The sequence below is a fragment of the Mustelus asterias genome, chromosome 4, assembly GCF_964213995.1.
Source record: "Mustelus asterias chromosome 4, sMusAst1.hap1.1, whole genome shotgun sequence".
Classification (NCBI taxonomy): Eukaryota; Metazoa; Chordata; class Chondrichthyes; order Carcharhiniformes; family Triakidae; genus Mustelus; species Mustelus asterias.
The window spans coordinates 54,760,291-54,777,636 of record NC_135804.1 but is presented as its reverse complement, the minus strand read 5'-3'; the positions used below and the strand labels follow the sequence as shown (position 1 = coordinate 54,777,636).

General features: G+C 43.2%; 1 protein-coding gene across 3 annotated transcripts in view; it reads left to right on the top strand.

The window, feature by feature from the left end:
* mbtps1 (membrane-bound transcription factor peptidase, site 1) overlaps window positions 1-17,346 on the top strand; it is a 151,618-nt gene that overhangs the window by 122,123 nt on the left and 12,149 nt on the right. For all 3 annotated transcript variants that reach the window (XM_078211045.1, XM_078211044.1, XM_078211046.1), the window contains exon 19: window positions 6,008-6,148. In XM_078211045.1, the coding sequence (XP_078067171.1) occupies window positions 6,008-6,148 (141 nt within the window). The remainder of the gene's footprint in view (window positions 1-6,007; window positions 6,149-17,346) is intronic.

The following is a 17,346-nucleotide window of genomic DNA, read 5'->3' as shown; positions in this document are numbered from 1 at the left end:
AAAGAGTCGAGGAGACAGCCAAAGATGTGTAACTCCTTACTACAGACCTGTGAAGTAATGGTATTCTTTTGGTATGGCTGAATACCTGAAGAGAGTGTCTGAAATGTTTTCTTTTGTTAAAAGGTCATCAGCGGACGCTGGAATTTTCCTGGCATGCCCGCCCCGAAATCGGGGCAGATGAGGCTCGCAAAATGGCATTCTCTTCTGGCCCCCAGGATCTTGTGAGCCTTGGGCAGGCGTGCCGTTAAATTTCCGGCATGCGACTCTGTTCGGTTGCTTCTCTCCACATGTTTAAACAAAGTATAAATTCAGGATCTATCAGGCCTAGTTCCACACTAGGGTCTGACTTGTGTCCAGTAGTAACACCAGCTGGGATATTGAAGCCAAAAGAGAAAATGCTGGAAAATCTCAGCAGGTCTGGCAGCATCTATTAGGAGAGAAGAGAGCTGACGTTTCGAGTCCAGATGACCCTTTGTCAAAGCTTTCCTCTGCAGCAGCATCCTGCAGCTTGTTGTCACCTGTACTATCCTCGTACCTGCTGTTTCACTACAAGCAGATCCTGCTTCTGTACTGCCCTTTAAATTACATGCAGTGTCAGTACCTGAGTTAGTGGCTGAGACTGTAAAATCAGTTGATGGTATGTCGTCATTATCACTGTCTTGCTGTTTCTCCATTGCCTGGCCAAGGCACAAAAAGTTTGTGGTACAGGGAGGGGAGGGAAGTTGCTAGGATAGTAGGAGATGCATGGCTATAGTATCTGAAACTTGTAAGTTGAATGCATGCGTGGAATGTGAGAAGAGTTAGGTATGATGCCATCAAATTTGGTCTCTGGTCAGCAATGCATGGAGGATAGAGCATGCTGACACGCTTGTCCCGTTATAGTTAGTTCCTGCTGTCTCTGGTTGAACACCACCTTGCCCTGCAAAAGAGAGGGACATGTCAGTTCGTATCATGTCATCTGTTTGACATTAAACAGGCAGTAGTGTGTGCAGCATGAGAGATGTGGATGAGAGCATTGCAGTAATGCTCAGCACATGATTGATAGAGGTTGGTGGAAGATATATAGGGGTCTGGTGAGTTGAGTAGTTTATAAGGCTAGTTTGGAGGATGGGGGTGTAGAAGTTATATTCAGTGGCCTTGCCTAGTCACGCAAGGTCTTTGACTTTGTGTACCTGCTTCCGGGTCCTCTGACCTTGACTGCTAACGTTGACCTCCATGGCTGTTTGCTCCTATTGCCTTTTAAGCACGTGTCTGGAGGACCACCTGGGTCTCTGTGGATTCAGGGCATCTCTATTAATTTGTACTTCTTCTATCAAGGTCTCTAGTGCACTGTCAGGAAACTATGGGAGCTTGTGTGATTTCAAGTTAAACCCTTCTTCCCTGTATCCCAAATTAAAATCACCTCGTGCGTAACTGCCTGCACCTGCTCCATCTGTATAGTACACTGTCCTTTTTACAGGTGCGGTCTTGCTTTTTAAACCATGCAAGGCTGCTTTAGCTGCTGCTAGAAAATTACAGTTTTGTCCATTGTTGATGGGTCTAGCAAATCGACAGCAATCATTAAACTGAGCGAGCAGCACAAAGCTGCAATCAAAAGGCTTGGATTAATTGTGCATCATGATTCCTGCAACTGTTTAACGGGTTATTGAACTTAGTCCCCAGTGAATATGGTCCTAGAAGACTTCCATGATAAATTGATGGCTTGTTCTATTATCAAATTTTGTCACTTGTTAGCTATGAAGAATAATTGGGACTTTGGCTGAAGAAAGTGTTTGAATAGGATTGAGCTTGGTTGTGCTTTCTGATTCAGCTACGAGTAGGAGCAATGATGTTTGGGGTATGTTATCCATCACAGAGGGATCTGACTGTTTAGTTGGAAGTGCAATGTGTCATTCCGATCGGGGAGACCTCAGTCAATTGCTGCTATGTTTTGTGATCTCAGCTACTGGGTGCGACATTTGACCTCCACATTGTGCCTTCCTGTTTCTAATCCTTTTCGTTTGACCCTGTGCTGGAAATTGTAACTGTTATTGATTGTGTTGATCTATTCTGTCTGATTTAATTTCTCTGCCAACAATCACTGTCCAGACTGCCCTGCAGAGTGAACAACTGGGCAGCAAGTGCAGAAGGGAATTGTGGTGGAGATAGCACTACTGGCAACTACAGTACAATCTTTGTTGTTCGGCATGCTCGGGGGATAGGTGGGACTGGTTAATCAAAAATGCCAGTTAACAGAGAGTTATGTTACTCCTGACACGAGACAAGGTGCTGCTTTGTCTGTGAAGGATTCAGGGGGGTGGGGAAACAGCTGGACAGTCAAGGGCCCCAGGAAAACTTGGGGTCACAGTAAATGTCAAGCTGTCAACTTCAGGCTGGCTTTTGAAAAAATCAAGTTGTCAGGTCACTGATGATTGCTCCAATTGTTCAGGCACAATAACCAAAACTGTCCCAGTAATTTAATAATTTCAATGTAAAGCGTGAGAGAAACGTTTTTTGTAGATTTATAATCCAATGTTTTTGCGATTAATTTTTAAAGAATATATTATCTAAACACAGTGACCATCTTTTTTAAAAGGAAAATCAAGCTGTCAGAAATTCTGACTGGCGGAGTGCCGGATAAAAGTTGAATTGATGCAACCCTTTCCATATTAAAAGGTTGTTCTCTTTATGGAAGAGACTGGAACTAGGAGATGCAGCTGAAAACAAAGGGGCCTTCCAAAGACGCAGATGGGAAGATTTTTTTTCTGAGGGTCGTGAACTCTCTTCTGCAGAGTGTGTTGGGGATAGGACTACAAGGGAGTCAGGGGTCTATGGAATGTGGAGTTGGGGCCACAATCAGATCAGCGATGATATTATTGAATGAACATGCTCAAGGGGCCAAATGGCTGACTGCTCCTAATTTGTATGTTCATATGTTTGCATGACGCATTCAATCTTGGAAACTGTTTTTTATTCATTCGTGGGACATGGGCATTGCCGGCTGGCCAGCATTTATTGCCCATCCCTTATTGCCCTTGAGAGGGTGGTGGTGAGCTGCCTTCTTGAATCGCTGCAGTCCATGTTCTCTGGGCCGATCCACAATGCTGTTGGGGAGGGAATTCCAAGATTTTGACCCAGTGACTGCGAAGAAATGGTGATATATTTCCAAGTCAGGAGGGTGAGTGGCTTGGAGGGGAACTTGCAGGTGGTGGTGTTCCCATGTATCTGCTGCCCTTGTCCTTCTCGATGGAAGTGGTCATGGGTTTGGAAGTGCTATCTAAGGATCTTTGGTGAATTGCTGCAGTGAATCTTGTAGATGGTACACACTGCTGCTACTGAGCATCAGTGGTAGAGGGATTTGATGTTCGTAGATGTGGTGCCAGTCAAGTGGACTGCTTTGTCTTGGTGTCAGGTTTCTTGAGTGTTGTTGGAGCTGTACCCATCCAGGCAAGTGGGGAGTATTCCATCACACTCCTGACTTATACCTTGTAGATGGTGGATAGGCTTTGGGGAGTCAGGAGGTGAGTTACTTGCCACAGTATTCCTAGCCTCTGGCCTGCTCTTTTAGCCACTGTTTATGTGGTGAATCCAGTTGAGTTTCTGGTCAGTGGTAACACCAAGGATGTTGACAGTGGGAGTTTCAGTGATGGTAACACCACTGAATGTCAATGGGCGATGGTTAGAGTGTCTCTTATTGGTGATGGTCACTGCCTGGCATTTGTGTGGCACGAATGTTACATGCCACTTGTCTGGATATTGTCCAGATCTTGTTGCATTTGAATATGGACTGCTTCAGTATTTAGGGAGTCGTGAATGGTATTGAACACTGTGCAATCATTGGCGAACATCCTCACTTCTGACCTTATGATGGAGGGAAGGTCATTGATGCAGCAGCTGAAGATTGTTGGGCCTAGGACACTACCTTGAGGGACTCTTGTAGAGATGTCCTGGAGCTGAGATGACTGACCCTTCACAACCATCTTCCTATGTACAGGTATGACTCCAACCAGTCGAGAGTTTGCCCCCTGATACCCATTGATTCCAGTTTTGCTAGGACTCCTTGATGTCACACTCTGTTGAATGTGGCCTTGATGTCAAGGGTTGTCACTCTCACCTCACCTCTGGAATTCAGCTCTTTTGTCCATGTTTGAACCAAGGCTGTAATGAGGTCAGGAGCTGAGTGACTCTGGCGAAACCCAAACTGGGTGTCACTGAGCAGGTGCTGCTTGATAGCGCTGTTGATGACCCCTTCCATCGCTTTACTGATGATCGAGAGTAGAATGGGTGGTAATTGGCCGAGTTGGATTTGTCTTTTTGTGTACAGGGCAACTAACCAGATGGAAGTAAGGTCGAAAGCTAAGCTGACCAAAACAACACAGATTTGTTTCAGCGGGTATCAGGCTCCAAACGGGATACTTTTTGAGAGAGGCTGTTGATTCCACTGTAGAGTTCTAGATGAACTCAACTTTTAAGAGATTAAGGCAGTTCAAGATTTTAATAATATTCCTGCTTCCAGGTGCCAACAAACCATGCAACAGATGCAATCGGTCTGTTGCTGTGCACTATGACTGGCATAAATGATTAAACTCTGCTTACTTTGGTTGTCATGACTTTGCAGTTATTTCTCAAGGGGGATTTTTTGGTAGCTTTATATGAAGGGGGTATCTATGGATATGCTTGTTTTCAGCATGTCAAGAAACCCAAAGGAAAAGCCACGTTTTTACATTGACATTTGAGTAAGCCCCAATCCAGCTACTCTGGCATTCTGTTTAACAATGAGTCAAATTAATTTGAAATGAAAGTAACTGCCCTTAAGGCACTGCTTGCTTGTTCTGCTTTCACTTGCCAGGAAATGTAATCAGTAAGTCAATACTAGAGAAATGATATCCAAAATAAACCAAATGGAGGATTTGTCACAGTATGATTTTGTTGCAAGTGAATGGTCCTTTGTTGGGGCATTTAAAAGTTCAGCAGTTCCTTTTGCTCAGCCACTTTGTCCATTATCTTATGTGGTTAGATTGCAGGAGGCCCTCAATCAAACATGCATTATTAGTGGCTCAATTTGTGAAGTCAAATGTGTACGAGAGAGATCTCACTTTTACTTGTATTGTTTTTATGTAATTCTTAAAAACTGTATTATAGATGGACTAAATGACAAATATATGGAAGTTAAAGTGTTAGGGTTAATACTTGTCCTATGTGCACCAAGAGTCCCAACTAATAATAGTAGAATCATAGAATAGTTAAAGCACAGGAGGAGGCCATTTGGCCCATCATGTCTGAACCAGACACTGACAGAAAAATCCATCTAGTGCCAGTCCCTTGCCTTTTTCCCCCTGTAGTCTTGCCGATGTTCGTGTTCTGATGAGCCCTTTTGAAAGTCTTAATTGATTCTGCCTCCACAGCATTCTCGAGTAGCTCACTCCCAACTACTCCCTGCATGAATCTTAATGTCGTCATTGCTTCCTTTGCCAGTTATCTTTTTGGTGCTTAATCCTTCTGCCAGTAGGAACAATTTCTCCCTTTTCACTTTGTCCTGATCCCTTGTGATTTTGAATAGCTCTATCAGATCTCCCGTTAACCATCTCTGTTCTAAGGAGAACAGTCCCAATCTCTCCCAAGTTTTCAGTGATTGGTTCTAGAACTGAGAAATTTCATTCTCACAAATCTTTTCTGCACCCTCTCTAATGCCTTCACATCCGAATGATGATTTAACATTTATAGAATTTATTATGAATGAGAATTCTGCAGTTTTTCTGCTGCAGATTTACTTAACTATCCCCCGTCTGATCTTCATGTTGGTGAAGACAAAATTGCTACAAACCTAAATTGGACAACTGCTTTCATTTTGAAATTGATTTCAATTTAATTACAGTTTTCTGGTTAGATGCAAGTTGTTTCATGCTATTGTCACTAACCAGTTTTTTTAATATTAAGTGCAACGTACAGGTTTTGTTGTACTCTTTTTTTTAAAGAGTTTGCCAGTTTTAAACCAGAAAGATCTCAGCCTTGGCCTCTTATCTTGCAGGACTAGAAGTTTTAAAACAAGAGACAGCTGTGGTTAAAAACGTCCCTATTCTGGGATTGTATCAGACGCCATCTGATGGTGGTGGGCGGATTGTCTTGTATGGAGATTCCAATTGCCTGGATGACAGCCACAGGCAAAAAGGTAAAAAAACTAACTGATTTATATTTCTATAATCTCAGGGTTTAGAAATCTGCATAGTTCCTCTGTCAAAAATGCAGTCAAGTGTACATGTTTTTGAAATGTTGTCTTTTGAATGTGTGCCTGCTATTGCAGCTGATGACAAATTGTTAGTAATCTTTTGTTGGTTGAGTCCCCCTCACTTGCTCAAAGCCTATTTCCATTTTGTTTGACTTGTCTGTACCACTGGACGGAAGTGCAGCATCCTGGAATAGTAGTCAGCCAAAGGTCAGCTCCATCTGCAGTGTCTGGCTTTAACAGTGGCGATCATCTGCAGACCTAAACTAGCCCCACCTTCTGGACAATGTGGTGAATGGCTGCTCATAGGTTAAAGAGTAAAACAATTCTATTACTTTGTAATCTATAGTTTCACTGTCTCTTGTAATGATTGCTGTTCATTAACTGCACAGCATATTTTGGCTGTTAACATTTGCAACAGATAAAACAAATGAACCAAAAACTAACAAAACTACCCAGAAAACTTGGTAAGATTTTATTTTTATAAAACACAGCTGTAATTACAGCCTTGTAGATAAAAATTCAGATAATAGTTTATAACTGTTGAAATCCTGCTATTGATACCTGAATGCTTAAGTTAATTACTATTTTGCAATAATTCACAGTATTTATTGTTCTATATATAAACCATCTGAATTCTTCAATTAGAATGCAGTCTGTAATCAGTCCTAGGCATAGTTATTCGTTTGAATTGCATGGGTGTACTACAAATTTCACTTAACAATTCCTGGCTCCCATTTGTGTAATTTCGTGTCTTGTGTTCAGCACAGTCGTAAGGTGTTACACCTCCCAGAATCTCCAATGTGTGACAATACCCATAAGATGTAAACTGATGATCAATGACTGAAATCCTTTATTGATAAATCACAAGCCATCCACCGTTAAACTATGCTGATTTGAAACCTGTAATTTATTATGAATGAGAATTCTGCAGTTTTTCTGCTGCAGATTTACTTAACTATCCCCCGTCTGATCTTCATGTTGGTGAAGACAAAATTGCTACAAACCTAAATTGGACAACTGCTTTCATTTTGAAATTGATTTCAATTTAATTACAGTTTTCTGGTTAGATGCAAGTTGTTTCATGCTATTGTCACTAACCAGTTTTTTTAATATTGGTAGAGGATCCCACCCTTCCATCCTCCTCTAACCTAATTATAAGTGTGGGGAAGTTTTTTTTGTTTTCTTTTTTTCTTGCTGGTAATGGCTTCAGGGATGGCAGTTCAGGCAGTATGCTGCATCTCCTGTGGGATGTATGTGGTGAGGAAATCCAGTAGTGTTTCAGGAGATTTTAGTTGTAAGAAGTGCATTAGATTGCAGCTTCTGGAGAAGCGTGTAAAGGAGCTGGAGGGGGAGGTAGAGGAACTCCGCATAATTCGGGAGGCGGAGGTGGAAGTTGATAGGAGTTATAGAGAAATAGTAACTCCTAGAAATGAGGCTTGGGTCAATGCCAGGAGGAGGGGTAAGAAGCAATCGGGAAGACAATCCCCTGGGGCGGTTCCCCTCCATAATAGGTTTTCGGTGCTGGAGGCTACAGTTGAGGAGGAATCAACTGAGCATAGAGAGCAGATCTCTGGGGGTGAGCCGAGTGAGAAAGCTCAGGTGGTTAGGGGCTGTAAAAGACTGGGCCTTGTGATTGGGGACTCCACAATTAAGGGGACAGATAGGAGGGTCGGAACTAAAGGTAGGGACTCAGGGTTGGTGTGTTGCCTACCAGGGGCTGGGGTCCGGGATGTGTCTGACAGGGTATTCAGGACTCTTAGGGGGGAGGGAGATAAACCACAAGTTATTGTACATGTGGGGACACACGACATAGGGAGGATAGGGGAAGGGGATATTAGGCAGGGATTTATGGAGTTGGGGTGGAAACTAAAGGCCAAGACTGACAGAGTGGTTATCTCTGGACTCTTGCCTGTACCACGGGATAGTTTAGAGAGGAATAGGGAGAGGGAAGGTTTGAATTCATGGCTGAGGGGATGGTGCAGGAGGGAGGGGTTCAGGTACTTAAGCAATTGGGGCTCGTACTGGGGAAGGTGTGACCTCTATGAGAAGGATGGTCTACACCTTAATCAGAAGGGGACCAATATCCTGGGGGGTAAATTTGCTAAGGCCATGCAGGGAGGTTTAAACTGATTCGGGGGGGGGGGGAGGGATCCTGAGTAGTGGGGCTGAAAGTGAGGGATGCATGGATGGGGACTGCAATGCACGGCATTGCAGAGGTGGGGTGGAGCAGGGTTTGAAATGTGTATACTTCAATGCCAGGAGTATTCGCAATAAAGTGGGTGAACTTGCAGCGTGGATCAGTACCTGGGACTTCGATGTTGTGGCTATTTCAGAGACATGGATAGAGCAGGGGCAGGAATGGATGCTGCAGGTCCCGGGGTTCAAATGTTTTAGTCGAAGTAGGGAAGGAGGTAGAAGAGGGGGAGGGGTAGCATTATTGGTCAGAGATTGTATCACAGTGTCAGAGAGGAGGTTTGATGAGGACTTATCTGTTGAGGTAGTATGGGCGGAGATTAGAAATAGGAGAGGAGAGGTCACCCTGTTGGGAGTCTTTTATAGACCTCCTAAAAGTTCTAGAGAGGTTGAGGAAAGGATTGCGGAGTCAATCCTGCTTAGGAGTGAAAGTAATAGGGCAATTGTTATGGGGGATTTTAACTTGACTAATATTGACTGGAATTGTTATAGCTCTAGCTCGTTAGAGGGGTCAGTTTTTGTTCAAAGCGTGCAGGAAGGTTTTTTGACTCAGTATGTAGACAGGCCAACTAGAGGTGAGGCTATATTGGATCTGGTGCTGGGAAATGAGCCGGACCAGGTGCTAGACTTGGAAGTTGGTGTGCATTTTGGTGATAGTGACCACAATTCGGTTACGTTCACCTTAGTGATGGAAAGGGATAGGCATGAACCTCGGGCCAGTGGTTTTAGCTGGGGGAAGGGTAATTATGAGGCTATTAGGAGAGAATTAGGAAACATAGGTTGGACTAGGAGATTACAGGGACTGGGAACGTCCGACATGTGGAGTTTTTTCAAGGAGCAGCTACTGCGAGTCTGTGATAGGTATGTCCCTGTCAGGCAAGGAGGAATTGGTAGGGCTAGGGAACCGTGGTGCACCAAAAAAGTTTCTTTGTTGGTTAAAAAGAAAAAGGAGGCTTATGTTCGGATGAGACGTGAGCACTCGGGTAGTGCACTAGAAAGCTTTAGATTGGCTAAGAGGGAGTTGAAGAGCGAGCTTAGAAGGGCTAAAAGGGGACATGAGAAGACTTTGGCGGATAGGGTTAAAGAGAATCCTAAGGCGTTCTATAGGTATGTCAAGAACAGAAGGTTGGTTAGGGCAAGTTTAGGGCCAGTTATAGATGGCAGAGGGAAGTTATGTGTGGAACCGGAGGAGATTGGTGAAGCATTGAACCAATATTTCTCTTCGGTGTTCACGCAAGGGGACATGAATATAGCTGAGGAGGACACTGGGTTGCAGGGGAGTAGAATAGACAGTATTACAGTTGATAAGGAGGATGTGCAGGATATTCTGGAGGGTCTGAAAATAGATAAATCCCCTGGTCCGGATGGGATTGATCCAAGGATTCTCTGGGAGGCAAGAGAAGTGATTGCAGAGCCTCTGGCTCTGATCTTCAGGTCGTCGTTGGCCTCTGGTATAGTACCAGAAGATTGGAGGTTAGCGAATGTTGTCCCATTGTTTAAGAAGGGGAACAGAGACTTCCCCGGGAATTATAGACCGGTGAGTCTCACTTCTGTTGTCGGCAAGATGTTGGAAAAAATTATAAGGGATAGGATTTATAGTTATTTGGAGAGTAATGAATTGATAGGTGATAGTCAGCATGGTTTTGTGGCAGGTAGGTCGTGCCTTACTAACCTTATTGAGTTTTTTGAGAAAGTGACCAAGGAGGTGGATGGGGGCAAGGCAGTGGACGTGGTATATATGGATTTTAGTAAGGCGTTTGATAGGGTTCACCATGGTAGGCTTCTGCAGAAAATGCAGATGTATGGGATTGGGGGTGATCTAGGAAATTGGATCAGGAATTGGCTAGCGGATAGGAAACAGAGGGTGGTGGTTGATAGTAAATATTCATCATGGAGTGCGGTTACAAGTGGTGTACCTCAGGGATCTGTTTTGGGGCCACTGCTGTTTGTAATATTTATTAATGATCTGGATGAGGGTATAGTTGGGTGGATTAGCAAATTTGCTGATGACACCAAAGTCGGTGGTGTGGTAGACAGTGAGGAAGGGTGTCGTAGTTTGCAGGAAGACTTAGACAGGTTGCAAAGTTGGGCCGAGAGGTGGCGGATGGAGTTTAATGCGGAGAAGTGTGAGGTAATTCACTTTGGTAGGAATAACAGATGTGTTGAGTATAGGGCTAACGGGAGGACTTTGAATAGTGTGGAGGAGCAGAGGGATCTAGGTGTATGTGTGCATAGATCCCTGAAAGTTGGGAATCAAGTAGATAAGGTTGTTAAGAAGGCATATGGTGTCTTGGCGTTTATTGGTAGGGGGATTGAATTTGGGAGTCGTAGCGTTATGTTGCAACTGTACACAACTCTGGTGCGGCCGCACTTGGAGTACTGTGTGCAGTTCTGGTCCCCACATTACAGGAAGGATGTGGAGGCTTTGGAGAGGGTGCAGAGGAGGTTTACCAGGATGTTGCCTGGTATGGAGGGGAGATCCTATGAGGAGAGGCTGAGGGATTTGGGATTGTTTTCGCTGGAAAGGCGGCGGCTAAGAGGGGATCTTATTGAAACATATAAGATGATTAGAGGTTTAGATAGGGTGGATAGTGATAGCCTTTTTCCTCTGATGGAGAAATCCAGCACGAGGGGGCATGGCTTTAAATTGAGGGGGGGTAGTTATAGAACCGATGTCAGGGGTAGGTTCTTTACCCAGAGGGTGGTGAGGGATTGGAATGCCCTGCCAGCATCAGTAGTAAATGCGCCTAGTTTGGGGGCGTTTAAGAGATCCGTAGATAGGTTCATGGATGAAAAGAAATTGGTTTAGGTTGGAGGGTCACAGTTTTTTTTTTTTTAACTGGTCGGTGCAACATCGTGGGCCGAAGGGCCTGTTCTGCGCTGTAATGTTCTATGTTCTATGTTCTATGTAATTCTAGCTTTGTGCTTTTCTTAAAAAAAAACCTTGTACAGTTGGCTCGGTAGTTTTTATTACATTTGTTTTATCCGTTGTGAATATCAGACTTAATGTTCCTGTGAAATGACTTGATGTTTGATTCTGATAAATATGCTATGACACTGCCACTGCTTAAATTAATTAAACATCGCATCACATTTTTGAAAAGCATCACACTGTTTTCACACACGACTTGTATTTATTTGGATGCAATAAGAATTGTATGAAAAAGTCACCAATCAAGCACCAGCTACAACCACAAAAAGGCAGCACGGTGACACAGTGGTTAGCATTGCTGCCTCACAGCACCAGGACCTGGGTTCAATTCCAGCCTCAGGTGACTGTCTGTGGGGAGTTTGCACGTTCTCCTTGTGTCTGCGTGGGTTTTATCTGGATGCTCCATTTCCCTCCCATGGTCCAAAGATGTGCAGGTTAAGTGGATTGGCCATGCTAAATTGTCCCTTAGTGTCAAAGGGATTAGCAGGGGAAATATTTGGTTATTGGGATAGCACCTGGGTGGGATTGTGGTCAGTGCAGGCTCAATGGGCCAAATGGACCTCCTGCACTGTAGGGATTCTATGATGATAATTCTATGAATCAGTGAAATTGCTAAATTAATTTTTCCAGCTGTTAGAGCAATGTTGGTTTGTCACCTAACTCTGCACATTTTTCAGAAAACACAATGAATGAATACAGCTAAATAGTTTGGGATAAAAGTACCCACAAAATTGCTATCATCTGTTAGAAATTCATCCAATAAACTTTGTTCTTTGGAGGATTCGGGGAGTTCAGTTTGGCTCCTTTTACTTCGTACTCCTGTCGCTATTGAGCAATCAGACTACCATCTTCCAGCAGGTACCAATTTTTTAAAACCACCTGGAGAATCACTGGCTGTTATTCTGCTTCTGAGCTGATCAAACCAGGGAATATGCCCCATTCAGCATACTCGTTCTTCAGTATTTTTGATATTTGAGTAGTTTGATGATGTCTAGGAACTTTGCCAGTCTGGAAGAGTGGGATGTGAAAAGTCACAAATCTAGAAGCAGTTGGAGGCATATAGCGTTGGGCAGTTGAGCAATACAATAGATTAGAGAAAAGCCAAATCAGACAGGCAAGCAGCTTTGTGAGAACAAATCTAAGGGAAATTATTAATTGCAAAATTAATTGGACTATGTTACACATTCGGAGCGGAATTCAAATGACGCTGTCTCGTACATTAGAATATTGAAGTGAGGTGGAATGTGATCTGGAAAAACATAAACCATGTCCTAATTATACTTTAATGTCATCGATTTGAATGCAATTTATTTGATGTTTGAGTGGATTAATTATATCAATGATTTAAAATTATGATTATTAATCATTACGATTGATTGGTATAAGTACTGGAAGATGGTGCCAAGACTAATCATACAAACAGCCTGTGTACGCTATACGCCCCATCTTGGCAGCCAGTCAGTCATAATCACTTTAAATCAGATATTAAATACAATCAAGTGGATGAAGCATCTTGGACAATTCCAGAGGTCCTCAGCTTCACAGAAATCCGTCTTCTGCCAATTCAATTCACTCCACATGATACCAAGAAACGGCTGAAGGCATTGGATAATACAAAGTCTATGGGCCCTAACAATATTCCGGCAATAGTATTGAAGCCTTGCGCTCCAGAACTTAGTGCGCCCTTAGCCAAGCTGTTTCAGTACGGTTACAACACTGGCATCTACCCAGCAATGTGGAAAATTGCCCAGATATGTTCTGTACTCAGGAAACAGGACAAATCCAACCCAGCCAATACCAGCCCATCAGTCTACTTTTGATGATCAGTACATGATGGAAGGGGACATCAATAGCACTATCAAGCAGCACTGATTCAACAATGACCTTTTCACAGACGCTCAGTTCAGGTTCTATCAAGGTCATTCGGCGGCTGACCTCAGTACAGCCTTGGTTCAAACATGGATGAAAGAGCTGAATGCCAGAGCTGAGGTGAGAGTGGCTGCCCTTGACATAAAGGTAGCAGCAGCAGTTCCTACACCATGGGGACAGCAGCGATTCATCACCACCTTCTGATAGGCAACTAGGGAAGGCCAATAAATGTTGGAATAGTCAGTAATGTTCATGTTCTATAAAATTATTATTTTTTAAATGAACCTTTAGATTTTCGCTCCACTAGCAGCAATCTCCCAGTCAATTGACTGGTCTGATGTGTACCAAATGATCCACCACAATGCCTTTGAGAAAGAATGACATATACACAACTCCGTTTGAAGTAAATTGTAACCAAGAAGATTAATCATTGTGCAGCCGCAAGAGAGTTTAATGTTTCCAAGAAAATAATTAAAGACTGGAGAAAGAAATTGGCAAAGAAATGCACCTTCAGAAGAAGATTGAGCACGTGGCCCAACTTTGATGGTAGAAGGTGTTGACAAACATCAGCAAAATGATATATTATCATCCATTACTCCATCTGACTCCAAGGAAACGAAGGAAGATAATATTCTGGAATTTGGGGTAGTGCACATGATTCATGAAAAGGCACGATTTAGTATTCCATCAGAAAACATTACACAATGCCTGCCATCCAACATTGACAATAAATCATCAAATTCTACTGGTTATCCAACAGAGAGAAAAGAATGTTTCAATTGGCCTGTGTTAGAAATGTGGATGAAACACTGAGCATGATGCCATCGAACAAAACCACTTTGAAGATTGTGTCTTTTTTTAAAAAGCCCTTGTCAAGACGACTGGGCACAAGAAGATGTGGTTCACTGTGGCTCCATCTGGCTGAAATTATACCCTTTGTACCCAAATCCAGATGATGAGTAGACATTATAAAGAGTAGTGATTTCTATTACTGATCCCTGGGGAGCACCACTGTATACTTCAGCCTGAAAAGTAATCATATATATCTAAATTAAATCTTGTTATTTTGTGAAGTATATGTACTTGTATCTGACCATTAAAATTCTAAATTGGATTATATTTACATATAATATTGTGTATGAGTAAGAGCGGGATGCATGCATTGAGAGAGTATGTGTATAGAGAGAGAGAGCAGGATGCATACATTTAATTAGCATACTAACATTTAAATGCATACACACATTTGGGATATAAATAAACTTAATGTCAGTATCTAGCACAGATAATGCATATGGTGTGTGTTTGCATAATAAACCATTCCATCATTATAAAACTATATCCTCAATGCAAGAAAATGTATGTTAGTGTAAATAATGCAATTATGTTATTGCATTATTTACACTGATTATTGCTGGAAGTAGAGATCCTGATTTACCTGAAGGATTTGATATTGTATTTTTATTTTATCAATAGGAGAAAACTTTAGAACTCATTTATTTCTATGCAAAAAAAAAGTGCAGTTCTTGTGCAGTTGGTGAATCTGTTCATTTAAGCTAAGTTCCACAATTGACTGGAGTGCTGGGTGAGTTACTGATCTTCATGTCTATATATTTCAGTAGATGTCTGCAGAAACAGGTGTTAGGTTAACGTTGAGGGAGTTGACATTCACCAGAGACTTGTTTTCCAATTGAAAAGAATCAATGACTCGAGCAGAGTCAACTATAGATTTTCTGGCTATGCACAGCCAAACACCTGTTTCTTCAGACAGCTTGTGGAACATATAGATATGATGAGCTCAGTAACTGAACCAGCACTCCAATTGATGTGGAACGTAGCTTGATGAACCGATTCACTTGTTAGTAAAGTTGTTGTCAGAATATCCATTTGACATTGCCAGTCTCACTTCAATAATCAGAATCCTACAGTGCAGAAGGAGGCCATTTGGCCCATCAAGTCTGTACTGACCACAATCCCACCCAGACCCTATCCCCACAACCCCATGCATTTACCCTAGCTAATCCTCCTGACAATTTAGCTTGGCCAATCCACCTAACCCGCACATCTTTGAACCAAGGGAGGAAACCGGAGCACCTGGAGGAAACCCACGCAGACACCGGGAGAATGTGCAAACTCTGCACAGTGACCCAAGCTGGGAATCGAATCCGGGTCCCTGGCGCTGTGGGGCAGCTGTGCTAACCACTGTGCCACTGATGTTTGGCACGGACCTCTTCTGTGGCTGTCTGCTCACGTGACTTTTCCTGCAGTGCTTCCTCCCTCTTCTGCTGACTCCTGGCTTCTGTTCTTTGTCATTGGTCTGTTCTTCGCTGGCCCCTGACTCTCGTTCTGAACTTGCATTGAAGTCCTGTGTTCCATCTAGTGCCAGAAGTTGGTGATGCAGGTAGTTCTGCGACTTCAGTTGCTACCTGCACTGGCCAGCTTTTGCCACCATATGGAGCATGGTCAATAAAAGTACCGTACTGAGCTGAGTACTGCAATCTTTTCAAACCAGACTTGTCCAGAATGTGGCCTTCAGGCTACACTCCAGCCTGCCATACCTCTCTATCCAACCTGGGCCCTTGCTGTTCAAAATGCAGACAAGTTAATTGAAGGATCTGTATGGAGTTGCTTCTCCAATCACAGGTTGTTTTTCTACTCAGCAAATTTGGAAGCGAAACAGTGTCTCTGATTGGAGGAGCAGTGTGCAGGCGAGTGCTATCCCTTTGTTTTCACAGGGTGTGCTCTCTCTGCCTTTTGGATGTGTTCCCCCTTGCCCTCCAGCGCAGACACTGGTCTCCTAATGATGGCGAAGTGGGCCAGGGAATCCGCAAGGAACAGCAGAGTTTCAACAACACCTCCTGCCCAGGGCAGTTGGAGTCTCCATTAGAGCAGAATGAGGAAGCCTGAGTTGACAACATCATAGCCACCCTGAATACCTCCCCAGTGGTTAAATCTCCAAACCTCCTGGGTCTGGGTGTGTGTTCCTATGCGAATGAGACAGACATGCACACGTCCTTCCCCTCATCCTCACAAAAAAAAAACCTATCCACAAAGCAGACCAGCAGAGGACGAAAACCCTGGCTAAAAGGCAACCTGCTTCCGTTATCCACTTTGTATGAATTTCACAGTGGCTGGCATGGTGTGTATGGCATCAGAGGCAAGGTCAATGTTCATTTAAGAAGTCTCAACACCAGGTTAAAGTCCAACAGGATTTATTTGGAATCGTGAGCTTTCGGAGCACTGTTGAAGGAGCAGTGCCCCGAAAGTTCGTGATTCCAAATAGGCCTGTTGGACTTTAATCTGGTGTTGTGAGACTTCTTACTGTGCCCACCCCAGTCCAATGCTGGCCTGTCCACATCAGTGTTCATTAAGCTCAACTCTTTAACTCGGCCCCAGTCCTCACCCCTTCCCTGTTGACCAGGGTTTGTTACCTACTCTGTAGCTGTGCTTCTTAAATGAACAGGCAAAAAAAGATGATATTGGTTCGTTCTGTTGATTGACACCCACTGTGTCTGTGTGGGTTTCCTCCCGGTGCTCCAGTTTCTTCCCATAGTCCAACGATGTTCAGGTTAGGTTGTTTGGCCATGCTAAACTGCCCATTAGTGTTTGGGGAATTAGCAGGGTAAATATGTAGAGTTACAGGGATAGTGCCTGGGTGGAATTGTTGTCAGTGCAGGCCAGATGGCCTCTTTCTGCACTGTGAGGATTCTATGATTCTACTCTATGATTTTAAAATGATCAGTTTATTGCTTTGACCTTGGTTTGTGTTTAATGTTGTGCCAAACAGTGCTGAAATTTGCTCATCTGGAGTGAGAAATTTGGAAAAGTGGCCCCTTGCACAAAAAGTTTGGAAAGTTCTGTTTTAAACAACTTAATTGTAATGTATGTTATATTTCTTGTACATTCAGTGATGTATTTTATGTTACAAGTTATTTCAGCTCGCAATGTGCTTTTCCCAGGTGAGAGATGTCCAAAGGAACCTAACTCTGCCTTTTACATTGATTCCTGTGGGAACTCATGATTCACAATTTTCAGGAAAGCAACCACAACTTTAAGTGAGGACTAAATATGCATGAATGTGACTTGAGAAATAGTAGCAGGAGGATGCCATTCAGATCTTTGCACCTGCTCCACCATTCAGTAATGTTAC